At 43.5% G+C, this 22,754-nt stretch overlaps 2 protein-coding genes and 1 long non-coding RNA gene across 7 annotated transcripts in view; 2 read left to right on the forward strand and 1 right to left on the reverse strand.

Moving 5' to 3' along the window:
- IFT81 (intraflagellar transport 81) overlaps positions 1-5,132 on the reverse strand; it is a 44,895-nt gene extending 39,763 nt beyond the window's left edge. For 3 of the 5 annotated variants that reach the window (XM_046901132.1, NM_001252309.4, XM_040648006.2), the window contains exons 1-3: positions 4,659-5,132; positions 3,762-3,865; positions 2,933-3,113 (exon numbers count right to left, since the gene is read on the reverse strand). In XM_046901132.1, the coding sequence (XP_046757088.1) occupies positions 2,933-3,113; positions 3,762-3,865; positions 4,659-4,802 (429 nt within the window). In that variant the 5' untranslated portion in view covers positions 4,803-5,132. Of the gene's footprint in view, positions 1-1,427; positions 1,740-2,932; positions 3,114-3,367; positions 3,508-3,761; positions 3,866-4,658 lie in introns of those variants that run through there. The other 2 variants (XM_046901133.1, XM_046901134.1) reach the window with 2 other exon arrangements.
- A 57-nt stretch (positions 5,133-5,189) lies between these two features.
- Positions 5,190-7,702, forward strand: LOC121106889. The gene is made up of 2 exons (XR_005840143.2): positions 5,190-5,264; positions 7,356-7,702. It is a non-coding gene; the product is annotated as an uncharacterized LOC121106889 (long non-coding RNA).
- A 2,486-nt stretch (positions 7,703-10,188) lies between these two features.
- On the forward strand, positions 10,189-22,228 carry P2RX7 (purinergic receptor P2X 7). Its single transcript, XM_001235162.7, has 13 exons — positions 10,189-10,344; positions 11,773-11,902; positions 12,470-12,541; positions 13,131-13,203; positions 14,252-14,348; positions 15,812-15,892; positions 16,458-16,587; positions 17,518-17,648; positions 18,644-18,737; positions 19,168-19,233; positions 19,325-19,441; positions 20,181-20,276; positions 20,740-22,228. Exons 1-13 carry the CDS (start codon positions 10,220-10,222, stop codon positions 21,208-21,210), a joined length of 1,683 nt encoding a protein of 560 aa, XP_001235163.4. The 5' UTR covers positions 10,189-10,219; the 3' UTR covers positions 21,211-22,228.
- Positions 22,229-22,754: the final 526 nt, after the last annotated feature.

Genomic DNA, 22,754 nt, shown 5'->3' on the forward strand with positions numbered 1-22,754 from the left:
AGCTCTATGGCTGAGAGCTTTCAGGTCAATGTTGCTTTACTATTAAGACAGTAAATACACACAGAAACATCGTAAAAACAAGAATTGAATGGATTTTTCACCACTAAAGCTTATGAACTTATAAAGCAGAATTAAAAAATGACAGAAAATTATCTTCCATTTAAAGTTAATAGTCAGAATTTTCACAATTTCTTCAGCATTTTAACCTCTTCCCTTGTAGCACACGATGTAGTTTCAAAACAAGATGTTAGCTGAAAGGGACAATGCTACATTAACTATTCTCCCTTACTGTAAATCTGCGTACATCACATGTGCAAACTCATCAAGCTAAAAAGGGAGAGCTGGTTCTAATAGGATGCTCGAGTGAGGCAATAGAGCTTGAGGTTAGAGCACTGATTTTCTCTCCAGCGAAGCAGTGCAAGAGCACAACTGACTTAACATGTGAGAAACAGTTTTGCCATATTGCATAATCATGTCCTTGGTATATTATAGAGACTGATATGTGTAGTTTGGTTTTTAGGAAGAAGTAGACAGTGTGCTACCTCCATACCAGTACATTGCCCACCAGTACTCTTCAACTGAGAGGCAGTGTGAAAGTCTGTGTGGGTAGAGAAATAACAGGGGACAGAAAGAGTTTAGAAATATGGTTGGGAAATAAATTTAGATTGAACTTGAAGAAATGCAAGCTGAGATATAGGGAAGAATAATCTCCACAGAAGCAGCCATTCAATAAGATGGAGAAATTTCAACAGAGGATATCATTTTTTTACTTCCTGGAAAGAGCAATTGATATGACTGTTGAATACCATATGGCAATAGTGAAGGCCAGGTTAAACAAAGATGGGATATCTGTGAGAGGTGAAGCAGCAATCCTATCCTATAAAACCCTGAGGAACCAACACCTGGAATACTCCCTTTTGTTTCTGGTTGCTTCAGTATCAGGCACACCAGGACAAGCTGGATCAAATTCAAAAAACAGCAATAAAATGGCCACTGGGAAAATGATTACATAATCAAAAAGAGCTTGAATAAATAACAAATAAAGGTATGATGAGAAGGTACATGCAGGCTGGGTGATGAAAAATGAGTTAAAAAAATTAAAAATGCAACTGCCTTGTACGTCACTTCAGTGTTATAGAAGTACTTCAACAAATAAAAAGATAGCAAGCTAACTGGGAGCAACTGTATTCATTGCTGATGTCCAAAAGCCTTCCATTGCATCCCTTCTCTACCTCTTTCAAAAGGTGAGCTTAGAGAGTCTCTTCCTCACTGGGACACAACATTTCAAGACATTTGGCAAAACTTAAACATGGGCATAGCACAGTTTGCCAAATCAGAGCAAAGCAAATGGGAGGTTTCCCACTTTCACTGGGGAGGGGGGTGGGAAAAAAAAAAAAAAAAAGGCATTCTGCAGCTGGCCCACACACCTGAAACAACAACTGACACACACTCAAATGACCAAACAACACCCAGGTTTCAGCAGCAGAGTGATTCCTGGCACCTGGGAGCAACTCACTGAAGACTTGTCAATCAATTTTTACCTGAATTTGACTATTTTTAAAATTATACACTGCAACCAATTTGATGTCCAAATCACAAAACTGAGGAAGTGCCAGGTTTCTGAGAGCCTTCCCTAGAGAATTTGCAGTACAGGTGAGCTTGATTCTGCATACCCATAAAACTTGCTCATGTCCTAAGATCTCCAGAATTTCATATTTGAAATGTTTCTATTAAAATGCACCATCACATGCCTGCCTACATAAATAGTTGAGGCTAAATTCTTTAATTCATTAGTATCTAAATATTTTCATGGTAATGCTGTGTTACATAAAGGCACTGTATTACCCCAGCTTCTGTTCTGAGTTAAGTCAGAAGGGTATTCGTTTAATAAGATGGTTTTATTACTGCAATCCCAAAAAGGAACACATCTTACGTAATGGAAATAATGGAGATGGATATTTATACATATTGAGACTGTGACATACTGAGAAAACTTACAACCTGCATTCCTTTCACTCCTTCCTACTTCTGCTTAGTTATTCAAAGTTATAAATCAGACCTTGCCAGTGGTATCAAGAAAGAAAATCAGTCAAGCTACAGGGCTTTGCTGGTGGACAGCTAATAAGCAAAGTTACCTGCTACAAACGTTCACAAACTGTGATTTGCAAACAACTACACAGGACAAAAGGCAGAGAAAGCTGGATCAAAATAAAGTAAATATGGACCTCAGATAACACAAGTGTAAAAACATAATTTTGGTCCATGTTTAGCTCTACATTTGAAACCCACCCAGTCTCACCGTCTAAAAAAAAAATCAACATTTAATGCTCACAAAAGAAGAGGAAACAGTAAATAGGAATATCGGCCAAGGGAAAACAAATTTCTGACTTCTCAAAAAGAAAAAAAGGAGGGGAAAAAAAAAACAAAAAAAGGAAAAAAGATTGAAGTGGGATAACACTAATATACTAATATAAATGTTAGGGGCTGAGTATTATACTTCAGTTGACAACTGAGAGGCTGCTGTTTTTGTTCATGTTTTCTGAACTGATCTAAAGTGGAAATTTATGAACTTAAAAACATCCATGTTAGAGTTCACAGAAAATAAAAAAGTGTTAAAAAAAAAAAAAAGAAAAAAAGCATACTTCTTAGCCAGCATGAAAATGAAGGCTATTCAGCACACAATATTTAATGAGCCTAAGTCCTTTTCATTTAACACTACGTCTTCCTAAACAATTTCAGGTTTATTGGAAGAGAGTTGGTTAAAACATATGTTTACTTTTATGAATGGTTGTTGACTCTTTATCCCAACATGCTCTTGTTGTAACTCTCTTGAACGTTAATCTCAACAGTAACTCCTCAATTCATGTATCCATTCTTCTATTGGCACTTTAATTAATTCCTGTAAAATGTTGGCATACATGAAAAATACTACCTGCTTGTTGATGTCAGCCACGGTATCATCCTGTAGGAACTCCACTGGCACGTCCAGTTTTACTAAGAAGCGTGCCAGATAAGCCCTTTTCTTGAGTTCAGTGGTTCTCTGAAGAAGCCAATGTAAGACAGGATGAATTACAGGTTTGCTTCCCATAACCAACCCTTGGCGAAATGCACTCCTATTCAAAGACAACAACAAAAAAAAAGTATCACCCACTATCAATAAATCTCAAACGAAAGAACACTGTCTGGAAAGTTTGCAGTGTTTTGACGTTCCCACTCCACTTCCCTAATGGCTTTCTTGATGCAGTTAATAGAGAAGGCAGTCACGGTGCCAGTTTGCTATTTATGATCCTGATTCTGCTACCTTGAGGCAGACAGAAACCCCATAACAAAACAAAATGCTAAAACCTGCAAAAAAAAAACGATTCACCCTTTCCAGCAATATTCTTCGGGAAAGGAGAAAATGAGGGAAGAGTGCAGGTTTTCAGGGTTACCACCCGGCACTGGAGGGTGGCACTGCAGCCTGAAAGGGCTGTGGGCAGGAGTGACCCTGCCATGCAGGCGGCACCCTCTCCTGGCAAACTCCGCAATAGCAGCTGCTGCAGCCGCGCCCCGGGGCTGCCCCACACCGGCGGGAGCCTTCTCTTGCCATCTCAGCGCGGCACTCCAGGCCGACAAAACAGGAGCTCTTTTTAACGTGTTACACGTGTCCACTCGGACGTTCAGGGTCAAAAATACAAAAAACACTGAACTAAAAGTTGTTACATAGAAGCTGTATGTTTCACATACGTTTTACCATGATTTGTGGATCAAAAGATACTTACAGGTCTGTTACATTTCCTGGAGGTTTGTATTTAAGGATACCGAGGAGAGTCAACATTCTTTTAGCTGTATTCTCTGGCAGCTCCTCTCTAATGTCAACAGCATGCTACATAGTTTGAAACATACAAATAAATATCCAGCATTTGCTCAAGTCATTTTAATTAACTAGTGACACTAAAAGAATCGACTTTATTCACTTATCATGTCAGTGAAATGAGTTCCACACAGAACATTCTTTTTATCATCAAGTTTTGATTATCTTCAAACTATTTTCCTCCTACATACACATTCAGGTAACTTTATTCCAGGCTTAAGTTCTCCCCACTCATGGGATCTCCTCTATTCAGAGGAACAAATCACTTCCAAGTCTGAGATCCCACCACAGCAACAAATGTACCTCTGCACCACAGGTACACAATTGGTCTCTTCTGCTCTCACACCTTTGGTAGCATCAGTGTAAGGGGAGTCAGTAACTCAGATACCAATTGCAAATGAGAAATCATTCTTAGTCAGCTACTGCACTGCATATGTGAGCAAGACATAGCCTGACTTTTGACTCAAGAATAGAGTTGTTGTCAGTCTGAACCAATTTAAGATCTCTACCTTGATTCCCAAGTTAAAATATAAAGTCATCAGTCTCTGGTGGACGAGGATCTAGTATCCCTGGCTGAAGAAACATCTGTTTGTTTACCAACTTGTAGATATATAGACAGAAAGGATTCTTGTCAGGCACATTTATTTCCAGGAAGGCTCATACAAGCTATTTCGGTAAACCAAACATGCCACGAAGATACACAGCGCCAGACCTAAATAAAAGCATTCCGTGCAATTTTTGTGACAGGCCCACTTAAGATGTCGGCAGTTACCCAGGTCTGAGCACCTGTGATTGCCTTCCTTACCTTCGGGTCAATCTCCCCCAGCACGTCACTGAGCAGCTGCAACAGCTGCACCGACTCTAGGGAGTCAAACGTGATTAAATTGTAGTTCTTCTTGAAGGGCTCCTGATTGAGCTTCTCAACAATGAACTGGATTTGGTCACTCATGGTCGTGTCCTGGAAAAACCTCTGCAGAATTGCCAGACGAGATGCCACGAGGCCTCAGAAGGGCCAGGGAGCTGAGGGCTGCCGGGAGTGCAGCTGAACTCCCCGCTCAACGAGGCCCTCGGCAGCACAGCGGCCTTCAGCCGGTACCGAGCTCGGCCCAGCCAGCCCCTCACCCCCGAGAGGGCTATGAAAACCCTCAAGAGAGTGCGGGCGGAGGCGGCCAAACCCCCACCGCCAGCCAGGCCCTCTCGGGGCCACCCCCGTGCCGTGAGGCAACAGAGCCGAGGCCGCCTTGGCCTTCACCGCCCGCTCGCGCCTCCAGGTTACCCTGGTAACGGTTGCCAAGCCCGGTGATGACGTCACTTCCGGTCGTGCCACGCGGACTTCAGCTGGAGGGGCGCGCGCACGCGCAGTGCGGCGCGTGGAGTTCTGACCTCTGCAGAGGGGCTGGAATAGGACAGGGTCGGTCGGCCTGTGGGGAGCGGGTCTCCGCCCCCTCCTCACACCATGCTGCATGGGGGGAGGCAGCCCGAAGCGTCCCTAAAGGCATCGCAGCCTGCCTTGGGCTCCCCATCCCACCCCAGCGCGGTGTGAGCCTGGGGGAGGTCGGTGTGCCCCCCGCAGTGCACACGCGATGTTCTGTGCGGGGTATTCACAGCACGACACTTTCGATGCAAGAAACGGCAGCAATAGGGTTCATAAATAGGTTTTGGATTCCCGAGCCTCTGCTCTACAGTTAACTTTTTGGATTGTCTTAGAAACCCACGTGAGCTGCCAGATGATGGAGTAAAATATGCAGTGAGTCATTAAATTGGTGCCAGTTGAAATGCACAGGTTGCTTATTATAAGCAGCAACCATAAATGCAATACTTTCCAATTCTAAACAACGTGTCTGCCTTAGATTAGCTCCCCTCTTCTTTCCAGGGCATAGGAAATACCTCATAAAATATGAATTTACCCATCTTTTCTAAAAGCCTGACCGACACCACCACATTTCTGTCCTAACCTAAGTCCCAAAGGGGATGGATGAGTTGCACTTGATTGTGCATGAAAGCTGCAGTAGAGCCAGGGACATAATCCAAGTCTCCTGACTCCTGGATTTGAACTTTAAAAAGCAGATCATGTTTCCTTTGTGCTTTCTGTCTGTACTCTGACCTTTAGGAATCGTACTACCTACAAGTTCCCAGAAGAGATCTACTTTCCCTTGACATGCTTTGCTGGTATCAATTACGCTTTTCTTCTGCTCAGTATTTTGGGCATATGGAACACACAGAGGGAGCAAATGGAAATGGTATTTTCTGTGGAGGTGCTGGGGATCAGTTCTGTTCCCTGTAGGCAGGCAACACTGATGGGTAATAGGAAGTGGTAGGTGTGATCGATCCTGGGCACTACTTCCTTAATTCTGGAGAACCAGAGGGTTTCTGCAGATATGGATACACATCCTTACCTCAGTCCTCAGCACAGGGAGAGAACAGACTGTGCTCACAGCGCTGAGGATGGAGAGGGTCTGCATCTGGGCTGGGTATGGCCGGGGGGTGCTGCTCTGACCTTCTCTTTGCATCAGGATATTTCACTCCTCACACCTTCCGAGAGGCAAAGGACTGTCCCCTGCTTCTCATGTCTCCTTAACGTTACAGAGATGACAAAGAAGAGAAAGGATGCTTGAAAATTAGAAAACCCTGAGATCAGACAAGATTATATCACCCTGTCATGATGAAAACCCATGAACTCAGATCGTTCTGAGTCTGAGAGGGGAACGAGACCTCTCTGATGAGAAGTCATTAGGGTGAGCTCCAGCGTGCTGGCCTGTTTGAATGCACTTATGATTCAATACCAGAGCAAAATCATCCATCAGACTTCCCTGGGACTTCCCAGGTCAGGGAAAGCATGGGGGATCCTGTGGTGTCTTTTCCTGATCCCTTCTTCCAGTGCTTTTGTGCTACTTATCCATGCAGTCCAAATTAACCAGACTGCTACCCCAGGGTGCCTACACACTGCTTCATATTTGCCCTCAGCAACAGTGCCTGAATTCTCAAACTTACTTCTTTGAAAACACAGTAGAATAGCTTATTCTATGGTGTCTTGACTTCCGTATGACAGCAGAATCTTCACAGACATAAAAGATATCATAGCTTTTAGTGCAGCCTTGGGTAAATGTTAGAGGAGGCAGATGAGATTTTTTTATGTGATATCTGAATCAAGTCTTACTGAATGGAAGGCCACTGTTTATATGTATCTGTTGTATAATTCCATGGGCATTTTCCAAATTCCCAGCTTAGTTTGCATGAAGAGTCATACAGAGTTTCGAGCAAAGTTTCCTAATGACTGGAGAGTTGTTAGAACAGTGCATCCCTATCGTCATATCCAATTCCCTGGATAGGGCTTATGCTTTCTACTGCTTGGGAAAAGCTTATAGAAATTGCTCATTGAAAAGGTGTCATGCAGAGGCAATGAGCAGAAGAGAAACAATGGAGCAAAATAAACTATCCGGACCTCTTTAGATCTGCAGGCACATCTTCATTACTCTCTCCTGTCTTTCTCCTCCCTTTATAGCTACTGGTGTGTGGATGACTGCCTTGTTAAACTGCGAGAGGAGCTCGAGCACAGAGGCCAGCAAATCAGAGTGGAACGAAACCTGAGCAAATCGAAGTCGTGCTCCACAGGCAAAGAGAGATCACCTTATATGGGAACATCCATGGACAAGAAGATGAATGCATCTGCCCTTGCTGCTGAGGTCAGATCCCAAACAGATAGAAGATGTTAATGTGAAAATGAGAGTGTTTAGGAAGCAAAGACAACACTTACTTCAGCTTATTTCATGCAATCCAGGTCCTCTTGGTTTTTTGTTGTGGTTTTTTTTTTCTTATTTTATAATAAATATTGTGATATTTGTATGTAAATTTAAGTCTCACTGGGATATATTAAAAATCAGTTTATTTGTGGCTGTTCTAGCAGCTAAATGCACCCCAGGTTTGTTTCTGGTTCTTACCAATTGAGTCTTTTTCAGCTGTTATTACACAGCAGGATTTTGCTTGCTGAATTCTCTAATATCAACTACAGCAGTATGGATTGTGGTCAGCAAAGGCATAAGGAATGATTGCTGATGTCTCAAAAAATTAAGCCTCTTAGAACGTGACCTGTTCCTGCGTCCTAAAAAACCTGTCTGGTTCTGCATGCTTTGTCACAACTACAGCAATAGGGAGCATCCTAGGTGATTTAAAACAGTAAAGGAGGGAAGAAAGACATTATCTCTGTGTTGCAGGCTTTGTACATTTGGTGCCTCTGTGCAGGTCTTCTGTTGCAAGAGAGAGTAACCTAGTCCTTTAAAGATAAGTGTGATAGATTGTGATCCAAGCTTCATTTCCTTCAGACTCTAAGATTTACAGATCCCATCTCAACCACTCGGCACTTGTACAGCTCCTTTGTTTATAGCATCAGACGCTTCACACCTTCTCCTTGACCCTGTGGGCCAGATGCCAGTATTCGGTTTGCAGCTCATTGACCAGCTTGTACGTGGAACTGTGCAGTGTGAGAAGCTGCAGGCAACATTATATCCCTTGCCCTGCTCAGCACTGTGACTTTGTTACCCAGCTGAACTGCCTCTTAATCCCATGACAGGGCACAAAACCATCCTGAGACCAAACAGTACAGTGTCCTATGTAACCTGAGGTAAAAAGCTGAAGATCTTTGTGGCCACTGGTGTGCCAAAAGCTTGCTTTACCATTGCCATTCTTGCATGGACATTGCCACCCCTGCAGTATGAATGTGGAAGTGTATGGCACCTTCTTTGCACTAGTGCAAATTGTTGGGTGGTGGGGAGTCAGGCTCAGAGGGAGGCCAGCATCATGCTGGTTTCAGTCCTTTTAGATTGATCTCTGCAGTTGCCCCAGCTTCAGGCAAAGCATCCGCTTGCAGGTCATTCAATGTGTAGTGCTGAGAGCAAGAGCAGGCGGTTGCAGGCAGGTTGACATGCAAACATCAGGAAGAGTCCAGTGAGGTACTGGCCCACGTGTTGATGTAGCAGTGCCCTCTCCTGGAAAGCCAAGCAGCAGAATTTGCAGTGCAGTACTCAACTTCTGGTGGGACCAGAACAGCTGGAAGGTTATTTTTGCAAATGCACAATGATTCTGTTGTTGAGAAGAGCTGTACTGGAGCCTGGAAAAACATGGACAGGAGCCTCCTGGCCTTCACGTACTGCTGCACTCCCAGTGCAGTAGTGCTGCTCTGAGCTGCTTTCACCATCTGAGCAGCTTCTTCTGCACTGACGTTCCTGTATCTCACTGTTTCCCCCTTGCAAATGTAGACAAGGAAGCCATCGAGATACCTCTGTGGTGGCTGAGGCTACCCAGCACATTATGTAAACCACGGCTAGTGATGCACCCACAGCCAGCTAGAGAAGTGGTTGTAAATGATCAGCTCATTTTAGAGATTCTGAGTAATATGCATTGGAAAAGGATGCAATATGAGGAAGGCTGCACAATAACCCCAAGGCAGAAACTCCTGAGCTTCTTTCTTTATCTCTTTTCTCTCTGTCTTAAGGCCTTTGGTGTGAAAATAAGTGGCCTCAGCTAACGGCCCTGTGGTTTGACCCACAGTAGGTGTTCCAATGTTTATGTGATCCCTAATCCTGTTTCTACTGAAGTGTTTTGGAAGAAATGTGTCGAATTCACTCTGCAGAGTCGAATCCTTTCAGCAATAGAAAAGCATTCCATCCTCCTTCAAGTCAGGGCAGCGCCTTCAAAGTGTTTACTACTTCACAAGGTTTTCTCATTCTGGTTTGAGGTCTGAACAGATTCAGTGAACGGAAATTCTCCTCCAGACACCACATAAGTACGACTTGAGAACTCAGAAAGAAGTTCTCTCGGTTTTTTTCCCCCAACTTTAAACTTTCAATCTTTAAAAAAGCTGGGCTAGCTGAGGGCTATCACTGATGTATCCGACATCTAGACTTTTCTCTTTGATAGAAGTCCGAATTCAGAAATTTAAAGTACACTGCTGATGCTCATACTGAAGGGAATTCAAAAAATCTTCCCTCTCTGAAAACTCCCTTTGTCACACAAAAACGTGGGTGGCTGTGAAGAGCTCGTATTTCTATCAACAGGCTGAGCCAGGCTACTTCTGTTTTAGCTCCCTAAAATAGTGTGGATTCCACTAAGAAGTTATATGTCCTTTTCCTTCTCTGGACAGATGAAGAAGGCATTTGGTATCCTGTCTCCCACTTCCTTATACTCTTTATTTTATATAACATCAAGCTTTGCTCCACCAGCTGCCTTTCTTGTGAAGGCCTGTGGTACCATTCTACTCATATGGGTTTCTGACTGTGCCTTTAAGTGGTGTGGCCTCAGAAGGATGCAAGAGTAAAAGAAGACGGTATCAAGCCACTTGCAGTTTCTGTAAGCTCACAGGAAACGTTAACAATGGTTGCGTGGGGCTGGATGAAGGATGTGTTTAATTACGAGTCCCCAAAACTGATCCGTTTTCCGAGTGTTGGACTTGTGTGTGTGAAGTGGTTCATTTATGGAGTTATTGCCGTGTATATTTGGTAAGTGCGGGGCGATGGGAAATGGCACTGAACACTAACAGGTGTTTGTTGTGCGGGGGATTGTCTGACTCACAGTGTGGCTTTCAGAGCTTTCAGTTCTGTGGCAGTGATTCTAGAGCACTGGTTTGGTGCTAGAACACTCCTGGAAGATGGATGTGGCAGTGGGAGCTTTATGGTGGGATTCTGGCACGGGAGGTTATCTCACAGGGTGGGGTTGTTAAAGTTTAACTGAGTTTTCACTAACGAATGCTTGTGGTTTCGTTTCCTGTTATGCTGTTTCTGTTTCTTGTCTATAAATCCGGACTCACTCTATTGAATAATCTGACATTTACCTCAGTTTTTTTTCTGAGATTAGAGCGTGTTCCACAGAGTCTCCTATCAGGACTAGATCTACCTAGCAGATGAAATAGCCAGTCAAGCACTTGAAGCAGATTTCAAGAACAATAAGGTGTTTAGGAATAAACAATAATAGATTGCCTCTAAAGGGCAAATTTTCCTCCTTGCTGCCAAAGTAGGGCTGTTTTCAGTGATAAGTCTTTGCTGAACAAAGCCTGCAAGTTCAGAAAGTGATTTATTTCTTATGTGAGGGCAACAATCCAGGACATGGAGCACACTGATCCCAATCTTGCTAAGAATCAAGTCTGCAGGAAATGCAGGCACCTACTGCTGCTCAGATGTGGGTTCCCACTGCCAGTTTCCAAAAGCATGATTATCCCAAAGTACTGATCTCCAGAAAGAAAGGGCTGAAATGCTGTTATAACAGACAATATAAATGAAGGAGCACTGATCAAGTGCTTTCTATTTCTATTCTTTAGCAAATTTATCCCTTCCAGAAGAGTCTGCTGTTAAACTGAAATGATGCTCAACCACTCCTGTGGCTGTGCAGCATGATTGGTTTTCAAAGCAAACCTTTTATATGACTTTTATATAGTGTGGAAATTACCTTCTGGACATACAGTAGTTTTCCAAAGATGTCATTGCCTGCATGAATTGGAGGAGCTAAATCACTTCCTGTCAACATAAAAACAGAGATGACCTGCTACTAACACACTCAATTCATGAGAAAATGAAACTATTAGGCCAAAGTTGTTGATGCAATCAGCATGAGGCAAAAAAAAATCATAACGCTGGAAAATTCAAGACTAAACATTCTAACCAGGATGCGACCTGAATTTGTCCACAGCATTTAGGATGGGAGAACAGAAATTCTCTTTGTGAGTATTTTATCTCATTCCTGACAAAGTGAACACTGCAAAAGTGAATTCAAGGAAGGCTTAGGCCCAAGCAGTACATCTGTCTCACACCAAAAGGGCTGAAAATGCTTGCCTGACTTTATGCTGCAGTTCATTTTGTCCAAGAATGATACCAAAAAAGATGTTTCATTTTACTTTTACGAGTTCTCTTGTCCCCTCTGTTTAATTTGTGCAGTTACACACTCATTGTTCACAAGCGCTATCAAGAGAAAGAAGAACTTACCAGCTCAGTTCGCGTTACCCTGAAAGGAGTGGCTCGTGTAGACAGGATCTGGGATGCAGCAGAATACACCATACCAACGCAGGCAAGTCTTAATTTAATGCCAGCACAATATTCAACTTCTATCAATACATCTGGTTTCTTTCCTAGTATGTCTGCTGGGATGAGCAGTGAAGACTTCACATTTGAGACAGCAATGTTTTAAGCCAAACCTACCTTTCCCCAGCAGGGAAGAAAAGGAAAAAGATTATTCTTTTCAATGAGATTTCTGTGGTGCTATTTGTTTCACTTTTTTTTTTTTTTTACAATATCAGTTTAATATTTTTATAGTAACAAACCTAGGAGCAGATTTACTCCAGCATGGCTGCACTAAACACAGTACTGTTATTTCTAGTGAATGCCATTGTGCCCTTCTAGGTTGTAATGCCAGTATTCAAAACAAACATCAGTATCTTTTTGCCTTGACTGCTCTTTTATGCCCTGATGCTGTCTCTGGCTTTTCCTGTTTGAGCTGGGGAGAATCTGAGTGTCTGTCGGGGAGAGATAGAGCAGCATCAGCCTTGTTGTCCTACCAGGTGATGTCCTGAAGAGGCTGAGGTCTGAACCAAGTATGTGAAATTTCAGTCGTATTCATTTTCTTTTCCCCATGTAGACAAGAGACTCTTTTTTTGTGATGACCAACATCATTCGGACAGAAAATCAGATTCAAAAGACTTGCCCTGAGGTAAACATTTTTTTGTAATTTATACTCAGGATGATGGCATTGAATACAAATAGCCAGTAGTTAACAGAGAACATTAATGTTAGTGTGAAAGAGCAGACTGTGGGACAGTCCCGTACAAGCAAATACTTTTTGCTGCTCTTTATGCTTATATCTCAGTAGATAACATGCAAACTAACCTAAATTGCTCATTTTCTTTCCTTCACCCTGCTATTTCTTAGGGAATCAGTTTGTTGGCTGAGGTTTTCCCTTGCATCAATGAACTTGCCAACCCTACCTGCATTGCTTTTAGGGAGTAGTGACAAACCTGGCAGTCAGCTTCAGCTCTCCTCCCCGTTCATCCAGCTGGCCTAGAAGTGGGTCTTTGCAGAGCAGTTCCCAAACATCAGTGAAAGTTGACTTTCACTGCCAAAAGTTTTTGGGGCTGTTTATAAACAAAAGAGTAAATAGTCCAGTATTAGATTTGTTGTACTTAGTAGTATAGAAAACAGGAAATGACATAAATAATAAAAGAAAATGTTATTGTAAGGAGAGACATTGTATGGAGAGACACACTTTTATATTGCTCTTTCATGTCTTTTTTTTTTTCCAGTATCCCACTGCCAAAGCTATCTGCTCTTCAGATAAGTCCTGTGCAAAAGGGATTGTAGATGTCCACAGTAATGGTACGTAAAAGGTATTTTCAGATTGCAATGTTGTTTGTGGGTATTATCTTCTATTGTGTTATCGACCAGTGCAGAACATGCAAGTTCCAGTTTGGAGAAGAATTGCAGCAGAACAGTATATAATCCTAAGAGATACCTGAGAACAGATTTTCAAAACCACAGAACAGAGTTTTTACCAGCCAGTGCATGCCCTTACTAAAAGAAGAAACTGTGGAAGGTAGCAGAGAAGGGGGAAATGTGAAGAGTACAGATTGTGGTATAAAGGAGGACTCTCATGGTCACTCCTGTTGGTATCTGTGGCTGCTCAGACAGGGGAGTGACTGCAGGATCTATCTGAAGCATCCATAACATCTGATAGGTTGTTCTCAGAATAAGACAAACGACTTGTGTCTTTCCTTGGGGACTGGCTGTCCAGAAGACATCATACAGCTTTCATCAGCTATGTGGATTCTCTGTACTGCTGAGATTCCCCAAAGCCAGGCTGCTGGCTGATTTATATCCTTCTCTAATAACTGGGTGTTCACAGAAAATTCTGACTCTCCAGGAATGCAGAAAGAATCAGGGTTTTCTACATACCTTTAGAGAATCATAGAATCATAAAATGGCTTGGGTTGGAAGGGATCTTAAAGATTGTCTAGTTCCAACCCCAATGCCATGGGCAGAGATGCCACCCACTGTATCCTTGTTTATATCCTTGTTTAATTTGGTCATGTTGAGTTAAACTTCTAGCAGACACAGTTAGTTTCTCAGTTTATGTCAAGACTCAGATATGTCAGGACATGTCAAACTGAAGGGAGTTACTTCACCCTCGATCCAAATAATAAGAAGCTCTGTTGACCCAAGCAAGTGGCTAAATGGGGACTGTCGAGGGTATGGCAGGACCATAACTTGGGTAATTCTTCTTAAAGTTCCCTCCATAGAAAGCTACGATAATCTGAAATGTAAAAATCTCTCCATTACATTTGAGGATGAAGCCACTGGCATGCTGAGACTGTCTAGATGGTACAAAATGCTTGTGTTTGCTGAGCAGGAGCTTGTTCTTCCACAGGAGTTCAAACTGGAAAATGTGTGCATTATAACATAACTCATAAAACATGTGAGATCAAGGCATGGTGCCCTGTTCAAGGGGAAGAAAGACCCCCCGTGTAAGTAGCAAAATTATTTTCATTTTTTGTCAAAAGGAGAGTTTACTTTGACAGTCCTACAACTTTAGGGTAATGACTTTGCCCGGGTGCAGATGGATCTCAGGTATGTAAACCAGCTATTTATCACAGCCATGCTGATCATACTTACTGTATCTAAATCAATTGCTGTTAAATTACAACTGTCCTGCTCTGTGATTCTGAAGTGAAGCCATAGCCTCCAGTCTTAGCATCACACAGCTGCCACAGAAACGATTTTAGATGTCACAGGCTCATCTTGAATTCCATCGAGGCATTTGGATAATGAATTCAAATGTCAAGGAAGATGCATCAACTTGAGGTTTCCTAACTTGAGGTTCTCAGTGCTCTGTGGTGTAGAAGCTCTGTGTGGGTTCATTTACCACAGCGAGGCTTCTTCCACCACTCAAACCAGTAGTGCTAGATTAGTTGCCTATGCTGTAGGGTAGCTTTTAGGGATCCACTCTAAACTAAAGAACATCTCTTCATCCGTTCTAGGCAGGTGATGAAAACTTCAGTGCTGTCTGTATGTAATAGAAAACTGAAGAAAACTGTAGGGAAAAGGCTCCAGGAAACGAAGCTGCTGTGACTCAGAGAGTGGAATGGAGTGGCCCTGTAGGCATCTTTTTCTGTAACCACCTGACTGTGTAGTATTCTAGGATGAAAATGTTCCATTTCCTGTCTGAGTCAGCCAAAGCATGAAGAAATTCTAGAAAAGGTTTCATTTCAACAGAAATGATGGAAATTGCACTCTAAGAAAGCAAATGACTAATCTATTTTAGCTTCTGTGAACCAGCTTTTGAAATACATGAGTAAGAAACCAGGTCAATAATCACTTTGAGCGGCAATACAAGCGTGATTCTGTGCCTGTATCCCATCTCTTCCCTAAGTCAAGAGTTTTCTGCAGACACAGAGCAATTCTTCCCCAGCCAGGTCCCTTCCAGATCTCACAGTGCCTCCTGCAGTAACTTCTGCTGAGTTCAGAGGAATTGCCATTCCCTTCTCCTGCAGACAGAGCTGTGTTCTGAAAAAGGCTTTGTCCAACAACAGGAAGGATGTAACGGTTCATACAGCATCCTGTCTGTGAGGACAGCAATGAAGCTATCTGTTCGCTGTGCAGAAATTCTCAGCTGCCAAATGTGATAAACTCTCACTATTATTATTCTGTAGCAAGATTTATATGAGAAGCCTCATGAGCTCATATTTCATCTGCATGTAGGGACTCAATTTAGGCTCAGCCCACATAGGAAAGTGCAAAAGGGAAAGAACTGTTTATACCTCAAACTCAAGAAAATGATCTTTCTCGATCCTCTGAGCCACTTCTCTCCCTGCTTCTCAACCTCTTTCTCAGGAAAATATTCCTCCCACTGACAGTTTTCCAGGTAATAAATTCGCATGAGATTAGTTGATGTATTTAAAAGTTAGTTGATTTGATGTTTCTCTTTTAGGCCAGCTGTTCTGAGGAGTTCTGAAGACTTCACAGTGTTTATAAAGAACAACATTCACTTCCCCACATTTAATTACACCGTGTAAGTGCCAGTATTCCTCCATGTCTTCTGAAGAGTGAGTGGTTGTGCTCTGCAGAAAAGGTTGTATAAATTGGAAGCTTCTTTATTCAGAAGGGCTATATCTTCAGGGCTTTATCTACATGAGCAACAAATCACAAGCCTTTAGAAGATCAGTTCTTCAGGAACAAGAGAAATAAGAAGACCTTGGGAACTCAGCCTCCCAGCATGGCTCTGTTTCTCTTCAGGCAAAGGACAGTAGAATTGTTCACTCAGATATTCCATTCACATGAGGGTAAAATCATTAAACTATAGCATAACTGATGTGTGACTCTGAGTTTCGGGTCAAAATGTTTTGTTTACACAGGTAAACTGTTGCTTGTAATACATCCAAACAGTAAAGAATTCATCTTGATTTGCACATCTCATAGGAACGTACAGATCTGGTAGCTGTGAAAACAAAACCTCATACAAGTAAAATCTGAGTACATTTAACACAGCATCCAGCCACAGTGAAATCCCTTAGCTGTATTTATAGCTGTTCCAGCTTTTGCTTTTAGATTTTAACAACTCTACGTGTTCTTCACAGACAAAATATTTCACCCAAATTGAACACTTCCTGCAAATTCAACAAGGTAACCGCCCCACTCTGTCCAATATTCCGCCTGGGAGATATCCTTCAGGAAGCAAAAGAAAACTTCTCTGAGATGGCAGTCAAGGTCTGTCATATTACTTTTTTTATACTCACTGTTGAAACATTTTCTGGTTTTCTTCCTCCGTATTTTGCTGTCTTCCATGTTGTTCTAGGTTAGAAACCGATTGTCTGAGAAGCAATGTAATCCCAAATTGAACGGGTTAAATGTGCTTAACATTTCATACCAGGGGACCCACACTGACAGGGTGGACAGAATATGGTTGGTATTGCTGTAGTATGTAGAGGCCCTTCAGCAAACCAGCATGCACTTACATAGGTCTTACAGAAAGCTGTCCTTCATGGTCATCTTTGGATGATTAGTACATTCTAAATCACGTTGTTTGGGGAGAGAATCATCCAAAAGTAAGACTGGCACAAATGGTAACTTATATTTGGCATTAAAAAAAAAAAAAGACATTTCTTTTTCTCATTATATTTTTGCTCTGTTCTTTAGGCTGTTAAGCTAAATGCCCTTAGCACAGTATCCAGCTACACCTCTGGCAAGTTTATACTAACAGATGGATAGAAGAAAAGTAGACACAAAGTGTCCTGAGACGCGTCATCATGTAAGCCAGATTTATTGAGTCTCAGCATGGCACAAGGGCACCTGAGATGAAAAATTTGGACTGGGTGTCTGCAACATTTACATCTGCAATTTGGCTTTTGGTTTGAGCCAAAATGAAATTGCCCTCACAGTGTTTCAGCTACATCTGCACTCGTGCTAATAAACTGAGGAAAGATAGGCAGAAAATAGGAAGAGGCAGAATGAATGGTTGCTTATAGATCACGCAGTTAAGACACTTCCATGAAAGACTGTTTGATGAGCAAAAGTTGTTTCTGAGTTAGCATGCATAAGGAGATGCATCCCAACCAATGGCATCCCTCAAATCTCTGCTGCCTTTAACAGATATCCAGCAAAGGCAGCAATCAGAATAATCCCTGTGCTTGCTTCCAGGGAGGAATCATTGCCATTGAGATTAAATGGGACTGTGACTTAGACAGTTGGTCTTACTACTGCAGTCCTGAGTATAGCTTCCGCCGCCTGGATGACAAAACAAGAACCCAATACCCTGGATTCAGCATCAGGTAAAGAAAAAGTGTCACGAAGCAAGTATGGAGAATGACAGCTTGGAATAACAAAGCGTTTGACTGTCCTTTGGCCTTGTAGTCAAGTCCTTAACCTGCAGTTATTGCAGCTGTATAGATATATTATCATGATCATCTCAATAATGAGCATGCTCATGTGGCAGGACGTTTTATTTCCGTGTTGAAAGGCCTAGAAATTTCCCACAGGTATTTTGGGGAAGTATTTAGGGAGCTAACACAGCAAATAGTTTGGGCAGATTCTACCACGTGGCCATTGAGGCTTGAAACTGCCTAAATTTGTGAGTTTCCCACGAAGATTAAATAAAATCAGAAAGTATTTGGCTTCCATCCGGGTAACTCCACAGTTCACTGAAGCAAGATTTATTCAAAAGCAAATGAAAGCTTTTGGTTCTTTGTACATATGGCAGATATATGCAAAATTTTAATGAATAATCTCAATGCAACTCCAATCTGAGTAGTTACACAATTTGTCAAATGCTTATCAGCGTGTTTAAAACTGAAGTTGTCCCTCAGATCTGGGTCAAAACTCTTGTGTAACAGCACTTTTTTTACTCACGGCATGATTACTGTTGTGGGTTTTCATACATTTGTGATGCTAACATGAGTGCCGTAACTGTCTGAGAGCTGCCAACATATTCCAAAGCTGCGTTCTGCTGGAGCTGTGCAAACAAGGAACAAATAGGTGTCAGCTCTGAGCTGACAACCATAGACAAGAGATGGGGAGAACACAAGAAAAAACTGAGACGGTGCTGTGAGGTGAGGCCAGCAGCCTTCCTGAAGACTGGAAGTTTGTGGGACAGTCAGGTCAGATGCTGGGCAAAACACTGTTCACCAAGCTGGCTTCAGCCCCTTGGTTTTGGAAGGCTGGAAAGGGAGGGAAAAGAAGACAGAAGAAACGACATTCCCTTTTGTGTTCTCTGGCTTTGTATCATTACATTCATCAGCTGCACGGATCTTCACTTTTTCTTTTGCAGGTTTGCAAGGCACTATAAGCTACCAGATGGGACAGAGCAGAGAACTCTTTTCAAAGCCTATGGAATACGGTTTGATGTCCTTGTGTTCGGCATGGTAAATGTGTCTGTTTTTCCTTCTGAAGGGAAGAAAGAAGAAGATTTGCTATTTCTTTAGTCCTGCTTCTGCCATATATCCATTTCTTCTGTCCATCATTCTGGGATGGAGGTCATGTCAGATGAGTAGATCTAAACTCAGCTGAGCAGCGTAATGAGCAAAGTTTAGGAGGAAACAGCAGAGTTAAGAGGGAAGCAGGGTTGTTGTTTGCTGAAAGCATAACAAGGTTTCTTGTCTGCCATGAACCCTGCATGTCACCACCGTTTCCTTCTCAAATTATTTATTTCTCCCTGCAAAGTGCCTGAGATGGTCTATGAAATCCTGAGATTGAATGGATGAATCACTGCAAAGGGACAAACCAGAAATGCTGTTATGCTGAGTGAACGGTCAGAGATCTTGCTTCCCAATTCTCACTTTCTGCTTCCTTTAGGGTGGACAATTTAAACTCATCGAACTGTTTACATTCATTGGGTCCACGATCGCCTATTTTGGTTTGGTGAGAGACTTACTTTTTTTGTGTACCTTGAACTAGTTCTGGAGTCTCATTAAGAAAGTGGAATCACTGCTTGCTTTTCTTTCACATGCAGGCTGTGACTATTATAGAAATGTGTTTTCATTTATACAATTGCTCCAGCTGCTGCAAAATACAAGTATGTGAAAATGTAATCAGGAAGAAGTATGAGACTGTGCTGATGCCAGAACAGGTAAGGAATGCAAGTTGTTCATTCCTGCTTCACTGCTGGGCTTTGTTGCACCCTGCAGCAGCCTGCAGCTGTGGCTTGAGGACATTGGGGAGCTTTGAGAGAGGGACTGCAGGACCCAGTGCAATAAGGAATGGGCAAAGAGAACTGCCTGCTCCTTTTCATGCCAGAGAATCTCCAGGAAACATCCACAGAGCTGTGCAGTGCACGGCTGCAGTGTGCTTACACACGGAGCCTTGGCGTGGCAGAGCCCCACCAGCTCTACCAGGGAAACCTGCAGGGAATCGTGACCCTTCGAAATGGAAGAAAGGTGCTGTGGAAAGGTTGTCCATTCAGAGGGCATTCCTCAGAGCCTCTTCCCTGCCAGTTCTGTACTGCCTCTTCCTCTTTCTCAAGACATTCGTGGTTGTTTCACTGGGCTGTGTCTACTAATTCCCCAGCATTTTAGATAGGCCTTTTAAAGAAGGACACGGAGGAACTCTCCACATAAAGACTCTGCACAACCACACTCTTGCAGTCAGTTCTGCACTGTCTCTTGCCATTACTTCTGTCTGTTCCCGCTGCTGTCCACACCCTCACTATCCCAGGTACTGGAAATCCCTACTCTTGCTGCATGCAGTTGCAAGGGATTGTTGCTGGAGTACAGACTGCAGAAGCCAGACCCATGGTGAGATCTCTGTTCTGTCTCCAGTTCTCTAAGCAACTACTTGAGCTGACAGTGCTGATTTCTTCTGCTTCACAGGTGATACTTGTGTCCTATGTCGATAAGCCACACATTACTTTGATAAAGATGCCTCTGAGAACAAGCTTGCAGAATGCTGAGGGCAGCATTTTTGAGGTAAATGCAGACACTTAACATCTGAGATTCCCTCCTCGAAGGAGAAAGCTGAGGAATGTCATTTCAAACTGATTTGGATTTCCCCCCTCCCCATATTTCAAGCTTAAACCTTGAGGAACTGAAAATAGATTCATATTGCCCCTTCAAGTTAGCAAGTCCTGTGACCAGGGGATGCGTGTTTAGAGTCAGCTAAAAGCTGCTGTTTTCCTGTGGTGGGCATGTGCTGGTGGGAGTGTGTTGGTGTTGAAACATCTTCTAAGGTGTCGATTGGATTTTGCTGTGGTGGGCGCTGGCAACACAGAAAGACAATCCTCCTCCAGATCTGCTGATCTATCATCATTATGCCTATTGTGCTGTGTCGAATGAAACACCCGATGCTGAGGATCAGTGCCGTAAATTCTCCCTGCAGATGGGTGAAGCAGCAAATGTTATATTCTCATCTATTTGGGGAATTGTTTTCCAGGACCACCCTGTGAAATCCTATGATCCTCGCACCTGCTGCAGCCACAAGTCCAACGAGAAGCACGGCGCTGCACAGTCTGAGCTCAGGCCGCTCACACAAAGCAGCTCATCCACAAACTGCCCCAAGTGGTGCTGCTGTGGCCGATGCCAGGTGGCACAGAAGCACCACGAGCAGCTCTGCTGCCGAAAAAAAGAGGGGCAGTGCATCACAACCACCTACTGGTTTGCACAGCTGGTGTTGTCCAGGGACACTCTGAACAAAGCCCTTCTCTATGAAGACCCCTTTCTGGACCTGACGGGTCACAGTTCCAACAGCCAGCTGCGTCGCATTGCTTACAAGCAGTACATTCACTGGCGCTTTGGCTCTTTTGAGCTGGAGGACAGAGCCATCATCCCAAGCTGCTGCAGGAGGCTGATAAGAAGCACTTATCCCAAAGAAAACGGCAACTATACTGGTTTTAATTTGGAATGAGGATGCAGCTTGCCTTGGCTCATACTGTGAATTTTTAACCTCTTTCTTTTATGTACCTACAGAAGAAGAAAAAGCATATGACTTCCCAAGATTGGAGAGGGACTATCGCCTACTGCTTGGCTTAGAGGTGTGCCTTGAGCTAAAGTGCTTTCTTCTGCCTTTGGTCTGGAATTGTAGCCTCTGGGGGTGAATTCTTAGTGCTACGTTTTAGTGAGAAGTTCCAGCCCTTTGCCTTTGCTTTGGCGTGTACCAAAGTTCCGGATGAATCAGGAGATGAGCAACACCCTGAAAATAAGGTAGAGTTAAGGAGTTCTCAATGCATCACCCCTGAAAGAAGTCCAAGAGATACCACTTGGAAATGCCATCCTCTGTGTTTCTATCCCCTTGCCTCATCACTGTGCTGTGGCCCTGGATCAGGGCTAATAGAAAGAGGCCGCTGTGCTTGTATATTTGTAACCCACTGCTAAAGGCCCCATAGTCCATCCAGATTAAACAGGCTTATTGTAGATTTCAGTGACATGGAGCGCTTTCTGAAAAGCCCAGCTGTTCTCTCTGCATTCGTTCTTCTCTCTTAAATGGGGAATTACCATGTAAAGTACTTACACCATCTTTGTGTAATATTTTCAGGCATTTCATTCATATTCATTGAATTTTAATGCTAAGTCTTTGGCCTCCTGTTTGCTCTTAGCTTCAAGCAGGCCTCGCCTCCTACTCCTCCACCTACAGACCCCAGCGCAGCGCAGGTTGCTTTTTGCAGTGATGCATAAGGCCACAGTGCAGCCCAGGAGCACCACATTCAGGGTGGTTTCATCTGTGCTCCAACACCTTTCCAGTTCTTTCCTTTTGCTGCCCTTGGACGTGTCGTGTTGTTGTAGAAACAAGGCGAGATGGATTGTCATGTATACCTTCCACACCCCTTTCAGCTGAGCTTTGTTCTTTCTGAGCCACACCAGCAGTTTGCCATTTCAGTTTCCTATGTGTATTTTTTAAATAAAATGCCTTTAGATGATGGAAGCCACATTTGTGTCCTCATTTGTAACGTACATCAATTGCGTCCGTGTTCACATTGCATCATTTTTTATACCTAGAGTGGAAACAGATTACAGTTGGCATTAACGCATCCCCGTCCTGACATGCTTTCCTTTGGGAAGAGTTACAGAATCATAAAAGTTGGAAAAGACAACGAAGATCACTAAGATGAGCCCACCAAGCCCAAGCCCCGCCATGCCCCACCACCCACATCCCTCACTCGGTTCCCGAGCACCTCTGCGGACGGTGACCCCCCCAACCTCGCAGCACAGCCCATTCCAGTTCCTGACCGCTCTTTAGGACAAGAGTTGCTCCCCGGTTCCCGAGCCGAACCTGCCCTGGCGCTCCGGCCAGCCAGGGGGCAGCGATGGGGCGGGCACTGAACGGGGGCAGTGCCCGATCGCTCCGCCACGAGCCGCGCGGCTGCGGCAGCGCTGCAGGGGAATCCCGGCTCCCGCTGCCCGGTGTGCGCGTGTGTGTTTGGGCCGCACGTCGGTGCTGCTGCTCCGCTGCCC

The sequence above is a fragment of the Gallus gallus genome, chromosome 15 (assembly GCF_016699485.2).
Source record: "Gallus gallus isolate bGalGal1 chromosome 15, bGalGal1.mat.broiler.GRCg7b, whole genome shotgun sequence".
Classification (NCBI taxonomy): domain Eukaryota; kingdom Metazoa; phylum Chordata; class Aves; order Galliformes; family Phasianidae; genus Gallus; species Gallus gallus.

Excerpts from the sequence above, each read along its gene's own strand:
- P2RX7 (XM_001235162.7), top strand. The coding sequence starts at position 10,220 with ATGGTTGCGTGGGGCTGGATGAAGGATGTGTTTAATTACGAGTCCCCA. Across the intron at positions 17,649-18,643 it reads TACCCTGGATTCAGCATCAG|GTTTGCAAGGCACTATAAGC; the intron begins GTAAAGAAAAAG and ends TTTCTTTTGCAG. Across the intron at positions 19,234-19,324 it reads CGATCGCCTATTTTGGTTTG|GCTGTGACTATTATAGAAAT; the intron begins GTGAGAGACTTA and ends TTTCACATGCAG.